The sequence below is a fragment of the Elephas maximus genome, chromosome 16, assembly GCF_024166365.1.
Source record: "Elephas maximus indicus isolate mEleMax1 chromosome 16, mEleMax1 primary haplotype, whole genome shotgun sequence".
Classification (NCBI taxonomy): Eukaryota; Metazoa; Chordata; class Mammalia; order Proboscidea; family Elephantidae; genus Elephas; species Elephas maximus.
In genome coordinates, this window is record NC_064834.1 from 18,844,084 (window position 1) to 18,858,607 (window position 14,524).

Sequence of the window (14,524 nt, forward strand, 5' to 3'; positions counted from 1 at the left end):
CCTTTGGGAGTGCAGGTAATAAAAGCAGAGCAAATAGTAGACGCTCAACGTATGCTTGCTAAATCAAACGACTACTACAATCAAATGACCCAAATGAGATCCTATCTAGAGGAGACTGTCGACACACACAGTTAACCGCCACGGTGCCTACCCTGTACTCCCCAGTAACTGTGGTTAGAGTATTCTGATTTCCCTCTGCCCTCTGCTTTCTAGGCCATTTCAACACCCCAAAGCGTTAAGTTTATAAAAATGGCTTGGGGACGGAAATCAGAGGCAACGCTTTAAAACGCGGGCACAAAACTAGTGTCTTCTGAGTTAAAGAGGACTCCCCTCCCAACGTCCTTTTCCTTTTTTCGCCCACTCCACAAGTGTCAGCGCCAACCTGAACCGGGGTCACGAAATTGCAGAGGGTCCCATATGCAGGTTTAAAAAGCAGAGCCTATCAAGCTCGTGACACACGGGCAGAGAGGGACCAAGTCCTCCAGGGCCCGGAACCGGGGGACTCCCGGGTCACCCAGCCAAAGGAAAGCGAGGCTGCCCGGGAGGAGCGGAGCGGCCGGCTACCTTGGAAGGGGGGGCGACGCGGAGCCCCCGCAGGGGCGGGGTCCGAGTGCCCAGCCAGGGCCCCCACAGCCGGTCGAGGAAAGCGGGCACGGGCTCCGACATGGCCAGGAGAGCGCGCCGCCGCCGGCAGGTGCTCGGGCCTCGCCGAGACCGGGAAGGAGCGGCGCCGCCCGCTCTTCCCGGACCCGGGGGTGGCCCGACAGGCCTACGCCCGCTCCCCGCCCTGCTCGTCCGCCCCCTCCTCCCGCGACGCCGCCGCCGTTGGTCGTCCCGCCGCGCGCTCCGGGCCGACGACGGGAGGCGAGCGCGCGGGCCGCCGTGCACTCACCATTGTCAGCGCCGCCACCGCCGCGTCCCCCCCACTTCACCCCGCTTTTCTCCGGAGAACTCCCAGTCCCGGCTCCTCCGCCCCGGCGCCCCGTCACGTGACCTCGGGCCGCCTGCCGCACGTGACCCCTCTTTTCTTCTCCTCCCTTCCCCCTGCACCGCCCCCGCACCGGCCTCTCGGCCCGCCCCACTAGCCAGCCAGCTCCCTCGTAGGAGAGGCCGTTTGGAGGCGGGGCCTAGTGCTCCACCCTGAGGCGGAGGGGCGGGGCCACTGCGCTTACGTCAAAGGGGGAGGGGCTGGGGAGGGCGTCAGCGCCGTAGGTGCGCGGGGGCCTCCCTTCTGTCACGTGACTGGCGGGTCGCTGGCTGCCTTCTTCGCTACGCCGGGGGCTTCTTCCCTGTGGAAGTTTGAGTGGCTGGGCGGGATGAAGCGTTTGTGCCGGAGGCGCTCTCTGTGGGTGGGGTGCTGGGTCGCGGAGGAGAATGGGAACCGTTACAGAGGCCCCGCTTCCTGAGGCCTCGCGGTGAGACGTGTTCTCCTAATCCGGGGATGAGGCGTTCTTCCACGTTTCCTGAACTCTACCCAGTTAACCCTCGTCTGAGAACTTCTGCATTCTGAAATTTTGTTAGCTCTGTGATTTATCGCCTCTGACGGGACCAACTGAAAAATCTTAAGAGTTCTGCTTCCGCTGGCTCCTGAAGTCCACGGATAGTTCCATAAGCTTTCTACCCCGATTATAGAGGACTCAAATCAATTGTAACTCCTTGTTGAAAACAAAAGATACCCTGTGAAAGGGGGAAAATCCGGAGATGCTGCTAAAAACTCCTCTGGCCTTAACAGCATCCTAAATCATTATAGTGTAAGCCTAGAAAAAAGACCTCCAAAAAACGAAATACTGTTTAGAACTCAAAAACAGACCCTAGTGTTGAACCACCACAGTGCACTCTGCACATAATGAAAGCAGGGAAAAACTGATGCTCTAAATGGACTATAATTCTCCCACCGTGACAAAATAAAATCAAGTTTGTGAAGCAGGGCAGTAAAGCATGTCTGAAATTTAAAAGGATCGAAATCAATTTTTTTTGTCTCTAATCCTAATAGAACTAAACTAGGAATTGATAAGAAGATAGCTAGAAAATCCCCCAAATGTTTGGAAACAAAGCAACGTAATTCTAAACCTCTCGTTCAAAGAAGAAATCAAAATTTAAAAATAATTAATTGCTCCATGCCTTTGTCAAAAATCTATTGACTGTATAATTGTAGGTCTATTTCTGGAGTTTCTGTTCTGTTTTATTGATCTATTTGTCTGTCTTTACCCAATGTCACACTGTCTTGATTTCTGTGGGTTTATAGTAAGCCTTGAAATAAGGTAGTATAATTACTCCAACTTTGTTCTTTTTCAAGAATGCTTTGGTTATTCTATATCCTTTGTATTTACATGTAAATTTTTGAATTGTTAATCCACTTTTACAAAAAAAAAAAAAGAAAAGCTGGAATTTTGATTGGGATTGAGTTGAACCTATAACTCAATTTAGGGAAAACTGACATCTTAACAATATTGAGCCTTCCAATCCATGAACATGGTATATTTCTCTATTTTCTGTACACATCTTTTGTTAAATTTATGTGTATGTATTTGTAAATAGAATTTAAAATACTCATTTTCTAATTGTTTATTGCTTGTGTATGTATGTTTTTTATATTGACTTTGTATCTTGCCACCTTGCGAAATTTATTTGATAATATTCTCCCATCTCTATGCACTCCTCTTTCTTCCTAGATCTTTTATTAGTCATATACCATATTTTAGGCAAATAATGCACGACTTGTGTTTGTTTGCCAACTGCTCCCTTTCCCCCCATGAGGCATTTTCGTCAGCACTCTATGCTAATTTATTTTTTTACAGCAACGTAAAAAAAAAAAATGGCATAGCAGGTGTTTGTGAAAATACTTTGTGCAGGGAGGGAGCAGTTGGCAAACAAACATAGAAGGAGCACATTAGTTTTGTAAACATACAATATTAGGTCTAAATTGGTGGTGTAATTTTGTTACTTTTTCTTTCCTATTTTCCATCTATTTGTCTTTCTGTTCTTGTTTCTGGGTGATTTCCCCAATTTTATGTTCCAACTCTTATAATGATTTTTTTATTACTGCATGATGGTAGCCAGCCTTGCAGATGACCCACAGTCATCTTGCTCCCCACTATTCACACCCATGTGTAGTTCCTTCTCAAATTCTATTAGAATTGGTCTGTGTGACCAACGGGATAAGAGAAGTGATAGTACGTGACTTCAGAAGCTGTTTCTACCTTGCTGTCTTGGATCACTTGCTGTGAGGAAAGCCAGTCACCATATCATGAAGACGCACAAGTATCCCAAATCATGTACCTGAATTACTGCAATAGTAAAGTTCCTAATTCCTGTGGATAAGTAAGCTTAGTAAATATTGTGGAAAAATGATAAATCATACTATACTGTTATAAGGTAGGAACATACCTGATAAGACTTTAGTTCAAAAATAATCATTGCTTCAATGTAGTGATTTTCCAGATGAAAGGATTTTTCTGCCCAAGGGACATTTGGCAATGCCTGGAAATATTTTTGATTATCAGGCCTGGGGGAGTGCTACTGGCATCTAGTGAGTAAAAATCAGAAATGTTGCCAAATATCCTACAATGCACAGCCCCCTACAACAAAGAAATATCCTGTCCAAAATGTCAGTAATGCTGAGGTTGAGAAATCCTGGTTTAGCGTAAACCTAAGAGGACAAATAGAGTTCTGAAAAATCAATTGTATTAATATTTTAAGCAATGACTCAAATGGTAAAACAGATAACATGTTCAGGGAATGCAGACCAAAAGCTTCTGCAAAATTAATCATTCCTTTCTTTTTGCTACCTCAGCACCTTGTTTATAATTATAGATTTGGAGACATGTCTATAATGTAAAATGTATTACAGTTATTTATGTCTTTCTTCCACTAAATTGTGAGCAGTCTTAACTGTTTATTCCTGATGCCTTGGTCCTTTTTTTTTTTTTAATTGAATAATATCAGATTTTTAAAAATCGTCATGAATTTAGAGAGTTATTCAAAAGTACAAATTGGAAGAAGCACCCCACCACAAAAAAAAAAAAAACAAAAACCTATAATCATGGTGATAGTTGGTTGATTAACAAACTGAACCCCAAAAGAGTAATTACAAAGAACCTACATGAGCAACGTGCTATTTCCCCTATGTGTCAGGTAATGTTTACTTCCGTCTATCTACTTTCATTTGTGCTGGGAAAGACTTACAGATTTCATTTAATCCCTGAGAGACTCTAAACTTGAGAACAAAGGTCATCTGGTGTGTCTTTGTTTCCCTCTGTATCCCCAGCATGTAGCAGTGCTTGGCATATAGATGGAATCCTTAAAAGAATCTTATGACGTAGCTATGAAAAATATTTTCATAATGATAATTTTTGGAGCTTGCTATGTGCTGGGCACTAAGCTAATCATATCCCATACATTGCCTCATATAATCCTCACCGTGACTCTGTGAGTATTGTTACCCTTTAGTACAGATAATGATAGCCCATGTTTATTGGTCACTCACTCAATAATATTGTTGCAAGCACTTCATATATTAATTATCTCAACAAACCTATAAGGTAAAGGTACCTTAAAATGAGATTACCCTCATTTCAAAGAGGAAGAAACTGAGGTAACTCAGGTTACCTAGCTGGTAAGTGACAGAATTTTGTACCCCTGGTAACCTGGTTCTGGAGTCCATGCAATTAACCCCGTCACTGTACTGCTTTTCTTAGAAAATCTTAGCTAAGTAACCTAAAGTTATACAGCTAACAAAGAGTGAAACTGATATTTAAGCCAAGACTTTGCCATTCTAAAGCTCATATTCTTTCCACCAGTCTAATTACCTCTCCAAAAATAGAAATCTTCTGCATTTCTTTTGTGACAAACTTAAGACTTTTCTCCATAAGTGTCATTTTCTTTTAATTTTTTTTGTACTTTAAGTAAAAGCTTACAAATCAAGTCGGTCTGTCATGCAAAAATTTCTATACACCTTGCTATATACCCCTAATTGCTCTCCCCCACCATGAACTGCACACTCCTTCCCTCCACTCTATATTTTCGTGTCCATTCGGCCAGCTTCTGACCCCCTCTGCTCTCTCATCTCCCCTCCAGACAGGAGATGCCCACATAGTCTCATGTGTCTACTTGATCCAAGAAGCTCATTCTTCACCAGTATCATTTTCTATCCCATAGTCCAGTCCAATCCCTGTCTGAAGAGTTGGCTTTGGGAATGGTTCCTGTCTTGGGGTAACAGAAGGTCTGGGGAGCATGACCTCTGGGGTCCTTCTAGTCTGAGTCAGACCATTAAGTTTGGTCTCTTTATGAGAACTTGAGGTCTGCATCCCACTGCTCTCCTGCTCCCTCAGGGGCTCTCCGTTGCGCTCCCTGTCAGGGCAGTCATCAGTTGTGGTAGCCGGGCACCATCTAGCTCTTCTGGTCTCAGGCCGAGGCAGTCTGTGGTTTATGTGGTCCTTTATGTCTCCTGGGCTCGTATTTACCTTGCATCTTTGGTGTTCTTCATTCTCCTTAACTCCAGGTGGGTTGAGACCAGTTGATGCATCTTAGATGGCCACTTGCTAGCATTTAGGATCCCAGAAGCTACTCTCCGAAGTGGAAGGCAGAATGTTAATAGATTTTATTATGCCAGCTGACTTAGATGTCCCCTGAATCCATGGTCCTCAAACCCCCACCCCTGCTATGCTGGCCTTCAAAGCATTCAGTTTATTCAGGAAACTTCTTTGCTTTTGGTTTGGTCCAGTTGTGCTGACCTCCCCTGTATTGTGTGCTGTCTTTCCCTTCACCTAAAGTAGTTCTTATCTACTATCAGTGAATGCCCCTCTCCCACCCCTCCTCCCTACCCCTTCTCGTAACCACGAAAGAATGTTGTCTTCTCAGTTTAAACTATTTCTCCAGTTATTACAATAGTGCTCTTATACAATATTTGTCCTTTGGAACTAATTTCACTCAGCGTAATGCCTTCCAGAGTCCTCCACATTATGAAATATTTCAGATTCATCATTGTTCTTTATTGATGCATAATATTCCATTGTGTGAATATACCATAATTTATCCATTCACCTGTTGATGGGCATCTTGATTGCTTCCATCTTTTTCCTATTGTAAACAGTGTTGCAGTGAACATAGGTGTGCATATATCTGTTCGTGTAAAGGCTCTGAATTCTCTAGGATATATTCCAAGGAGTGGGATTGCTGGATCATATGGTAATTCTATTTCTAGTTTTTTAAGGAAGCACCAAATCGATTTCCAAAGTGGTTGTACCATTTTACATTCCCAATAGCAGTGTATAAATGTTCCAGTCTCTCCACAACCTCTCCAACATGTATTATTTTGTGTTTTTTGGATTAATGCTAGCCTTGTTGGAGTGAGATGGATTCTCACTGTAGTTTTGATTTGCATTTCTCTAATGGCTAATGACCGTGAGACCGTGAGCATTTCCTCATGTGTCTGTTAGCTACCTGAATGTCTTCGGTGAAGTGCCTGTTCATATCTTTTGCCCATTTTTTAATTAGGTTATTTATCTTTTTGCAGTTGAGTTTTTGCAGTATCATGTAGATTTTAGAGATCAAACGCTGATTGGAAATGTCATAGGCAAAAATTTTTTCCCAGTCTGTAGGTAATCTTTTTACTCTTTTGGTGAGGTCTTTGGATGAGCATAGGTGTTTGATTTTTAGGAGCTCGCAGTTATCTGGTTTGTTAGTTGTCTGCATTGTTAGTAATGTTTTATATACTATTTATGCCATGTATTAGGGCTCCTAGTATTGTCCCTGTTTTTTCTTCCATGATCTTTATCGATTTAGGTTTTATATTTAGGTCTTTGATCCATTTTGAGTTAGTTTTTGTGCATGGAGTGAGGTATGGGTCTTGTTTCATTTTTTTGCAGGTGGATATCCAGTTATGCCAGCACCATTTGTTAAAGAGACTGTCTTTTCCCCATTTAACTGACTTTGGGCCTTTGTCAAATATCAGCTGCACATATGTGGATGGATTTGTGTCTGGATTCTCACTTCTGTTCCATTGGTCTATGTGTCTGTTGTTGTACCAGTACCAGGCTGTTTTGACTACTGTAGCAGGATTAAAAAAAAAAAAAAAAAAAAGGTAGGTTCTAAAATCAGGTAGAGTGAGGCCTCCCACTTTGTTCTTCTTTTTCAGTAATGCTTTACTTATCGGGGGCCTCTTTCCCTTCCATATGAAGTTGGTGATGTGTTTCTCAATCTCATTAAAAAATGTTGAAATTTGAATCGGAATTGCATTGTATCTGTATATCATTTTTGGTAGAGTAGACTTTTTTACAATGTTAAGTCGTCTTATCCATGAGCAAGATATGTTTTTCCACTTATGTAGGTCTCTTTTGGTTTCTTGCAGTACTGTCTTGTAGTTTTCTTTGTATAGGTCTTTTACATCTCTGGTGAGATTTATTCCTAAGTATTTCATCTTCTTGGGGGCTACTGTAAATGGTATTAATTTGGTGATTTCCTCCTCAATGTTCTTTTTGTTGATGTAGAGGAATCCAACTGATTTTTGTATGTTTATCTTATATGCTGACACTCTGATGAACTCTTTTATTAGTTTCAGTAGTTTTCTCGAGGATTCCTTAGGGTTTTCTGTGTGTAAGATCATGTCATTTGCAAATAGAGACACTATTACTTCTTCCTTGTCAACCTGGATGCCCTTTATTTCTTTATCTAGCCTAATTGCTCTGGCTAGGACCTCCAGCACAATGTTGAATGAGAGTGGTGATAAAGGGCATTCTTGTCTGGTTCCCAGTCTCAAGGGGAATGCTTTCAGGCTCTCTCCACTTAGGTTGATGTTGGCTGTTGCCTTTGTATAAATGCCCTTTATTATGTTGAGGAGTTTTCCTTCTATTCCTATTTTGCTGAGAGTTTTTATCATGAATGGGTATTGAACTTTGTCAAATGCCTTTTCTGCATCAATTGATAAAATCATGTGGTTCTTGACTTTTATTTATATGATAAAAAAAAATGATGGATTACATTAATTGTTTTTCTGATGTTGAACCATCCCCGCATACCTGGTATGAATCCCACTTGGTCACGGTGAATTATTTTTTTAATGTGTTTTTGAATTCTATTGGCTAGAATTTTGTTGAGGATTTTTGCATCTAAGTTCATGAGGGATAAAAAAAAAAATGAGGGATATAGGTCTGTAATTTTCCTTTTTTGTTGTTTTTTTACCTGGTTTTGGTATCAGGGTGTGCTGGCTTCAGAGAATGAGTTTGGGAGTATTCCATCCTTTTCTATGCTCTGGAATACCTTTAGTAGTAGTGATGTTAACTCTTCTCAAGTTTAAAACTGTGCAGTTAAGCCATCTGGGCTAGGGCTTTTTTTTGTTGTTGGGAGTTTTTTGATTACCTTTTCAATCTCTTCTTTTGTTATGGGTCTATTTAGTTGTTCTACCTCTCTTTGTGTTAGTTTAGGTAGGTAGTGCATTTCAAGGAATTCATCCATTTCTTTTAGGTTTCAAATTTGTTAGAGTACAATTTTTCTTGTACTCTAACATGATTGATTCTTTTAATTTCAGTTGGGTCTTTTGTAATATTGCCCATCTCATTTCTTATTCGGGTTATTTGCTTCCTCTCCTGTGTTTCTTTTGTCAGTTTGGCCAGTGGTTTATCAATTTTGTTAATTTTTTCTAAGAACCAGCTTTTGGTCTTGTTAACTCTTTTAATTGTTTTTCTATTTCATTTAGTTCTGCTCTAATTTTTACTATTGCTTTCTTCTGGTGCCTGGGGGTTTCTTTTGTTGCTCTCTTTCTATTTGTTCAAGTTGTAGGGATAACTCTTTGATTTTGGCCCTTTCTTCTTTTTGGATGTGTGCATTTATTGATATAAATTGACCTCTGAGCACTGCTTTCACTGTGTCCCAAAGGTTCTGATAGGAAGTGTTTTCATTCTCATTGGATTCTGTGAATTTCTTTATTCTAACCTTTATTTCTTCTATAACCCAGTCATTTTTGAGCAGAGTATTGCTCAGTTTCCAAGTGTTTGATTTCTTTTCCTTACGTTTTCTCTTCTTGATTTGTACTTTTATGGCCTTATGATCAGATAAGATGCTTTGTAATATTTCGATGTTTTGGATTCTGCTAAGGCTTGCTTTATGACCTAGTATGTGGTCTGCTCTAGAGAATGTTCCGTGTGCATTGGAAAAGAAAGTATACTTGGCTGCTGTTTGGTGGAGTGTTCTGTATATGTCTATGAGGTCAACTTGGTTGACAGTGGCATTTAGATCTTCCTTGTCTTTATTGAGCTTCTTTCTGGATGTCCTGTCCTTCACCGAAAGTGGCATGTTGAAGTCTCCTACTATAATTGTGGAGCTGTCTATCTCACTTTTCAATGCTGTTAGAGTTTGTTTTAGGTATCTTGAAGCCCTGTCATTGGGTGCGTAAATATTTAATATGGTTATATCCTCCTGGTATATTGTCCCTTTAATCATTATATAGTGTCCTTCCTTATCCTGTGTGGTGGATTTAACTTTAAAGTCTATTTTCTTGGAAATTAATACTGCCACTCATGCTCTGTTTTGATTGTTGTTTGCTTGATATATTTTTTCCATCCTTTGAGTTTTAGTTTGTTTGCATCTCTAAGGTGTTTCTCTTGTAGGCAGCATATAGACAGATTATGTTTTTTTATCCATTCTGCCACTGTCTGTTTCTTTATTGCTGCATTTAGTCCATTTATATTCAGCATAATTATAGATAGGTATGAGTTTAGTGCTGTCATTTTGATGTCTTTTTTTTGTGGGTTGTTGACAGTTTCTTTTTCCCACTTATTTTTTTTGTGCTGAGTACTTTATATATTGTCTTTTCCTCTTATTTGTTGTTGTTGATTTTGTTTCTGCTGAGTCTCTATTTTTTTCTTGTGTTTTATTTTGATAAGTAGGATAGTTAGTCTCCTTTGTGGTTACCTGAATATTTACCCCCATTTTTCTAAGTTTAATCCTAACTTTTATTTCTTTATATCGTCTTGCCTTCCTCTCCATATGAAAGATCTATGACTACATTTCTTAATCCCTCTTTACTGTTTTAATGTTGTCTTCTTTTACATAATAACATCACTGTTTCTCCGTTTTGAGCGTTTTTTAATCTTGATTTGTTTTTGTGATTTCCCTGTCTGGATTGATCTCTGATTGCTCTGTCCAGTGTTCCAGTCTTGGGTTGATACCTGATATTATTCATCTTCTAACCAAAGAACTCCCTTTAGAATTTCTTATGGTTTTGGTTTGGTTTTTACAAATTCCCTAAACTTCTGTTTATCTGGAAATGTCCTAATTTCACTTTCATATTTGAGAGACAATTTTGGTGGCTATGATTCTTGGCTGGCAATTTTTTTCCGTCAATGCTTTATATAAGTCATCCCATTGCCTTCTTGCCTGCATGGTTTCTGCCAAGTAGTCCGAGCTAATTCTTACTGACTCTCCTTTGTAGGTGACTTTTCCGTTATCCCTAGCTACTCTTAAAATTCTCTCTTTATATTTGGTTTTGGCAAGTTTGATTATAATAAGTTTTGGTGACTTTCTTTTAAAATCTACCTTATGTGGAGTTCAATGAGCATCTTGGATAGATATCTTCTCATCTTTCACGGTATCAGGGAAGTTTTCTGCCAACAAATCCTCAACAATTCTCTCTGTATTTTCTATTGTCCCTCCCTGTTCTGGTACTCCAATCACTCGTAGGTTATTTCTCTTAATAGAGTCCCACATGATTCTTAAGTTTTCTTCATTTTTTTTAATTCTTTTATCTGATTTTTCTTCAAATGTATTGGTGCCAAGTCTTTTATCTTCAAGCTCACCAATTCTGCCTTCCACTTGCTCAATTCTGCTCCTCTGACTTTCTATTAAGTTGTCTAATTCTGCAATTTTATTGTTAATCTTCTGAATTCCTGATTGCTGTCTCTCTATGGATTCTTGCAGCTTGTTAAATTTTTCATTATGTTCTTGAATAATCTTCTTAATTTCTTCAACTAGTTTATCTGTGTGTTCCTTGGCTTATTTTGTGTACTGCCTGATCACCTTCCTAGTCTCGTTCCTGTTGTCTTGAAGAGTTCCTTATATAAATCTTTTGAATTCTGTGTCTGGTAATTCTAGGAAGACACCTTCATCCAGAAGATCCGTTGATTCTTTGTTTTGAGAGCTTATTGAGGCAATCATGGTCTGTTTCTTTATGTGACTTGATATTGACTGTTGTCTCCGAGCCATCTATAAGTTACTGTATTAGTTTATTTTATGTTTGCTTACTATATCCTGGCTTATTGCTTTGTTTTGTTTTGGTATGCCCATATGGGTTGCTTGAGTGAGCTAGCCTGATTATTTTTGCCTTTAAAGCTCTGACGTCCTGTCACCGGATGGCTAGAGCTATTATCAGGTATATCAGTCTAGGATTCCATTCACTTTTCTTGTAAGAATTCAGCTCAGGTGTCCAGGAAGCTGATCTTCAAGTGTGTGGTACAGGCTCTGTCCTACAGTCTTAGAGGGGCAGGGGTGATTGGTGTAGGTACCAGTATCTGGTTGCAGCAGGGGGTCACACTATGAACAAGGCAGGGGGCTGAGAACCGTCCTCTGAGTGTCTGTGAGGAAATCGTGTCCTTGTTCCCTAGAGCATACAGGTGGGTGGATCCTGCAGACGGACCGTGGGCGCCCAATGCTTTTGGTTGTAAGGACTGGGAGGTACCAGTTATCCTTGGGTCCCTGTTGCAGGTGGCTGGGTGACCTGAGCAGAGCCACCAGTTCTTATGCCCCCTGATGTGGGTAGGTGAGGAGCCTGTTTAATAGGAAAGGCAGTGTCAAATATCAAACACCCACCTCTTCACTGCACAGCTGAAACAGTTGGAGCCTGCCAACAAGGGCCTATTCTCCTGAAATAGGCCCACACAGGACCACACAGGGGGGAAAGGTGTTCAAAGTCCACAGACCGTTTATGCCTGGACAGGAGCCACTTCTGTTCTCAGCTCCCCAAGTTAGTGGAGCTGGCAAATTATCTTTTCCCCCAATTGTGAATTTATTCCTACTCTAAAGCCAGGAGGATGGCTCAGGGTGGTTAATAGGGCCTATTAACAGGGAAAGCAACAGCCACTGAAGCCGGCCTGGGGGCTGGGGGTGCGGTAAAATATATGCAAATACTTAGCATTTGCCGAGAGCACAGTTCTTCTCTGGTTCCAGAGGTATGAGTAGGCTGTGCGCCTGGCTGCTTCTCCCTGAGAAAACTGCAGCCAAACACTACCACCAGCCTGCCGCAGCCGCTCCTGGGAATGGTGCCTGAGGGATCCCAGCAATTCAGGTCCGGCAACTCCCCTCAGCTTCTGAACCGTTTCTCCCTCCACCTGCCACTCAGTCCGTTTTTTAACTTTGCCTTTGATGTTCAGGGCTTCTAGCTTGTCATAAATATAATAGTTTCACTTGTTTTTTGGGTCTTTGTTGTAAGAGGGATCGCAGGAAGCGTCTGGCTATTCTGCCATCTTGGCCCCGCTTCCCAAGAGTGTCATTTTTTTGATAAAGCCAACCTAAACTACCTATCCCCTCTTCAAATGTGTTAAACCAGCACTTAACTACAGAAGAAAAAGCAGCATGCCTTATTTTCTCTGCTATATTATAATAGTTACAGGAGCCAAAAAATTGGTCTTGTTACAGTAACACCCTACTGGGCATAAAAACTCACTAAATTCATGATAAATATGTTAAATAATCATAAATAGATTCATTAACAAAGGGATCTGGGTATAATTTAGCAACTGTCACCAAAAGTAAAATGCTATAAAGATGATTGCTGTAAGTTGGGTTCCATGGGAAGCAGACTCTGAGATGAAGAATAGCATGGAGAGTTTATTAGGGAGTATTCTTTAAAGCAACACTTGTGCAGGACCAGAAGGAAGCAGGATTAGACAGAGGAATAAATAAAACTGCACTGTAATCACAACAAGGCCTTGGATGACACCACAGGTAGTTCTGACACTGGAATGGTCCTTCAAAGTAGTTCCAAGAGGGCATGAGGTTCAAGCCTTTATACCTGTGCACAGGTAAGTCTTCAGCTGTGAGCTGTCCAGAGAAGGGATCATGGCCTTGGATTAGGTGGCACTCTTCATCTAAGAGCCTGCAGCTGTCAGCCATCTTCCCAGCGGCTGGGAGATTAAGTCCTCCAGTACTGAATGGGAAATCTAAGTGACACAGCACAGCACCCCAAACTGCCCACTCCTTGTGCCACTAAGATCCATTTGCTTCATATAAATTCTGGGAATTGCCCCTTCAGGACCCTGGAGGGCTAAGTTCCTGAGGAAAACTTAGAAAGGTCAGTGGAATTAACTGCAGCTCCTGCTACTGCAGCTGGCATCACAGGGGAACACACAGGGGGAAAGGAAGGTAGACAACCCAGACAGATGTATCTACAAGCCCAAGAACACCAAGATTGCTGGCAGCTACTAGAAGCTGAAAGAGACAAGGAAGGACCTCCCCCTAAATTTGGACTTGCAGCCTCCTGAACTGTGAGGAAATTACTTTCTGCCCTTTAAAGCAACCCGCTTGTGGTATCTGTGTTATGGCACCACTAGCAACCTAAGACATTCCCTTGTGCAACTTTATGTTCCACCTCTGTCCTTGATTCCATACTCTTGGAATCAGATCTCATAGACACTCTCTCAGCTTCTGAGGTACACGTTAGCTGGGCTCTGCAAAATCTTCAGGATGTATTACCCTTCCTACTTAGTAGGCCCAGCACGTCCTCTGTTGGTTTATATTGCAACTTATCTTCAGTTATTGCCTAGTGGCCAGGAGGGGAGATGGGGACAGATCTTGAGGCAAAGGTACATGTTATTTTGAAGGACACAGGTCTCTTAATCATCTTCAAGAGAGAGGAAAGCATTAGTTCTTAAGGAGGAGTGGGTCTTTTCTATAGACTCCAAGGTTCAGGAGAGTCTGGGGTTTCAAGATTTGAATGGATCAATCTAGTTGTCACTGTATCTTAAGGTTCCTTTGTTTCCTGACTGGCACCTTGACGTCGCATAGTTGACTTGCCTAGGTTGAAAATTTAACATTCTTGGAACTCTGCTATTGTGATTAGTCCTGGTCCAGAGCTTTCTCTGCCCTTCTGCAACAGGAGGAGAGTTTTTTAGTATTCTGCCTTTCCTTGTCTCTTCCAAAAGCATTAATTACCTCCAGTAACAGCCATCCAATTCCATTGTCTTTAGAATTACCATTGCCCCATATTTCTCAAATGCCTGGTATATTGCCCCCCAGTGCACTTCCTTCCATTGGTATACCATCTCAGTTCATCATCAGTGAAAAGGTGAACAATTGCAATGCATCTTGGGCCTGCATCTACAACTATCTACAGCCAAGGATGAGGTCCTCATTGCCACTCAGGCAGCAGGTGATGGAGCTCCAAAATTCCACCTTAGTATCAGCTTTCTACCTCTCCTGGCACCAACTGTCACAGGTTGGATTCTCCATGAAGCAAACTCTGAGATAGAGACTAGTGTGCAGAAAGTTTTTAAGGGAGTACTCTTGGGATAAATACCTGGGAGGACAATGGGAAGAA

General features: G+C 41.5%; 1 protein-coding gene across 2 annotated transcripts in view; it reads right to left on the bottom strand.

Annotated features, from left to right (window-relative positions):
* Positions 1-983, bottom strand: part of VPS26A (VPS26 retromer complex component A) — a 29,944-nt gene extending 28,961 nt beyond the window's left edge. The window contains exon 1 of one of the 2 annotated variants that reach the window (XM_049855398.1): positions 565-885. In XM_049855398.1, the coding sequence (XP_049711355.1) occupies positions 565-666 (102 nt within the window). In that variant the 5' untranslated portion in view covers positions 667-885. The other variant, XM_049855397.1, reaches the window with a different exon arrangement.
* Positions 984-14,524: the final 13,541 nt, after the last annotated feature.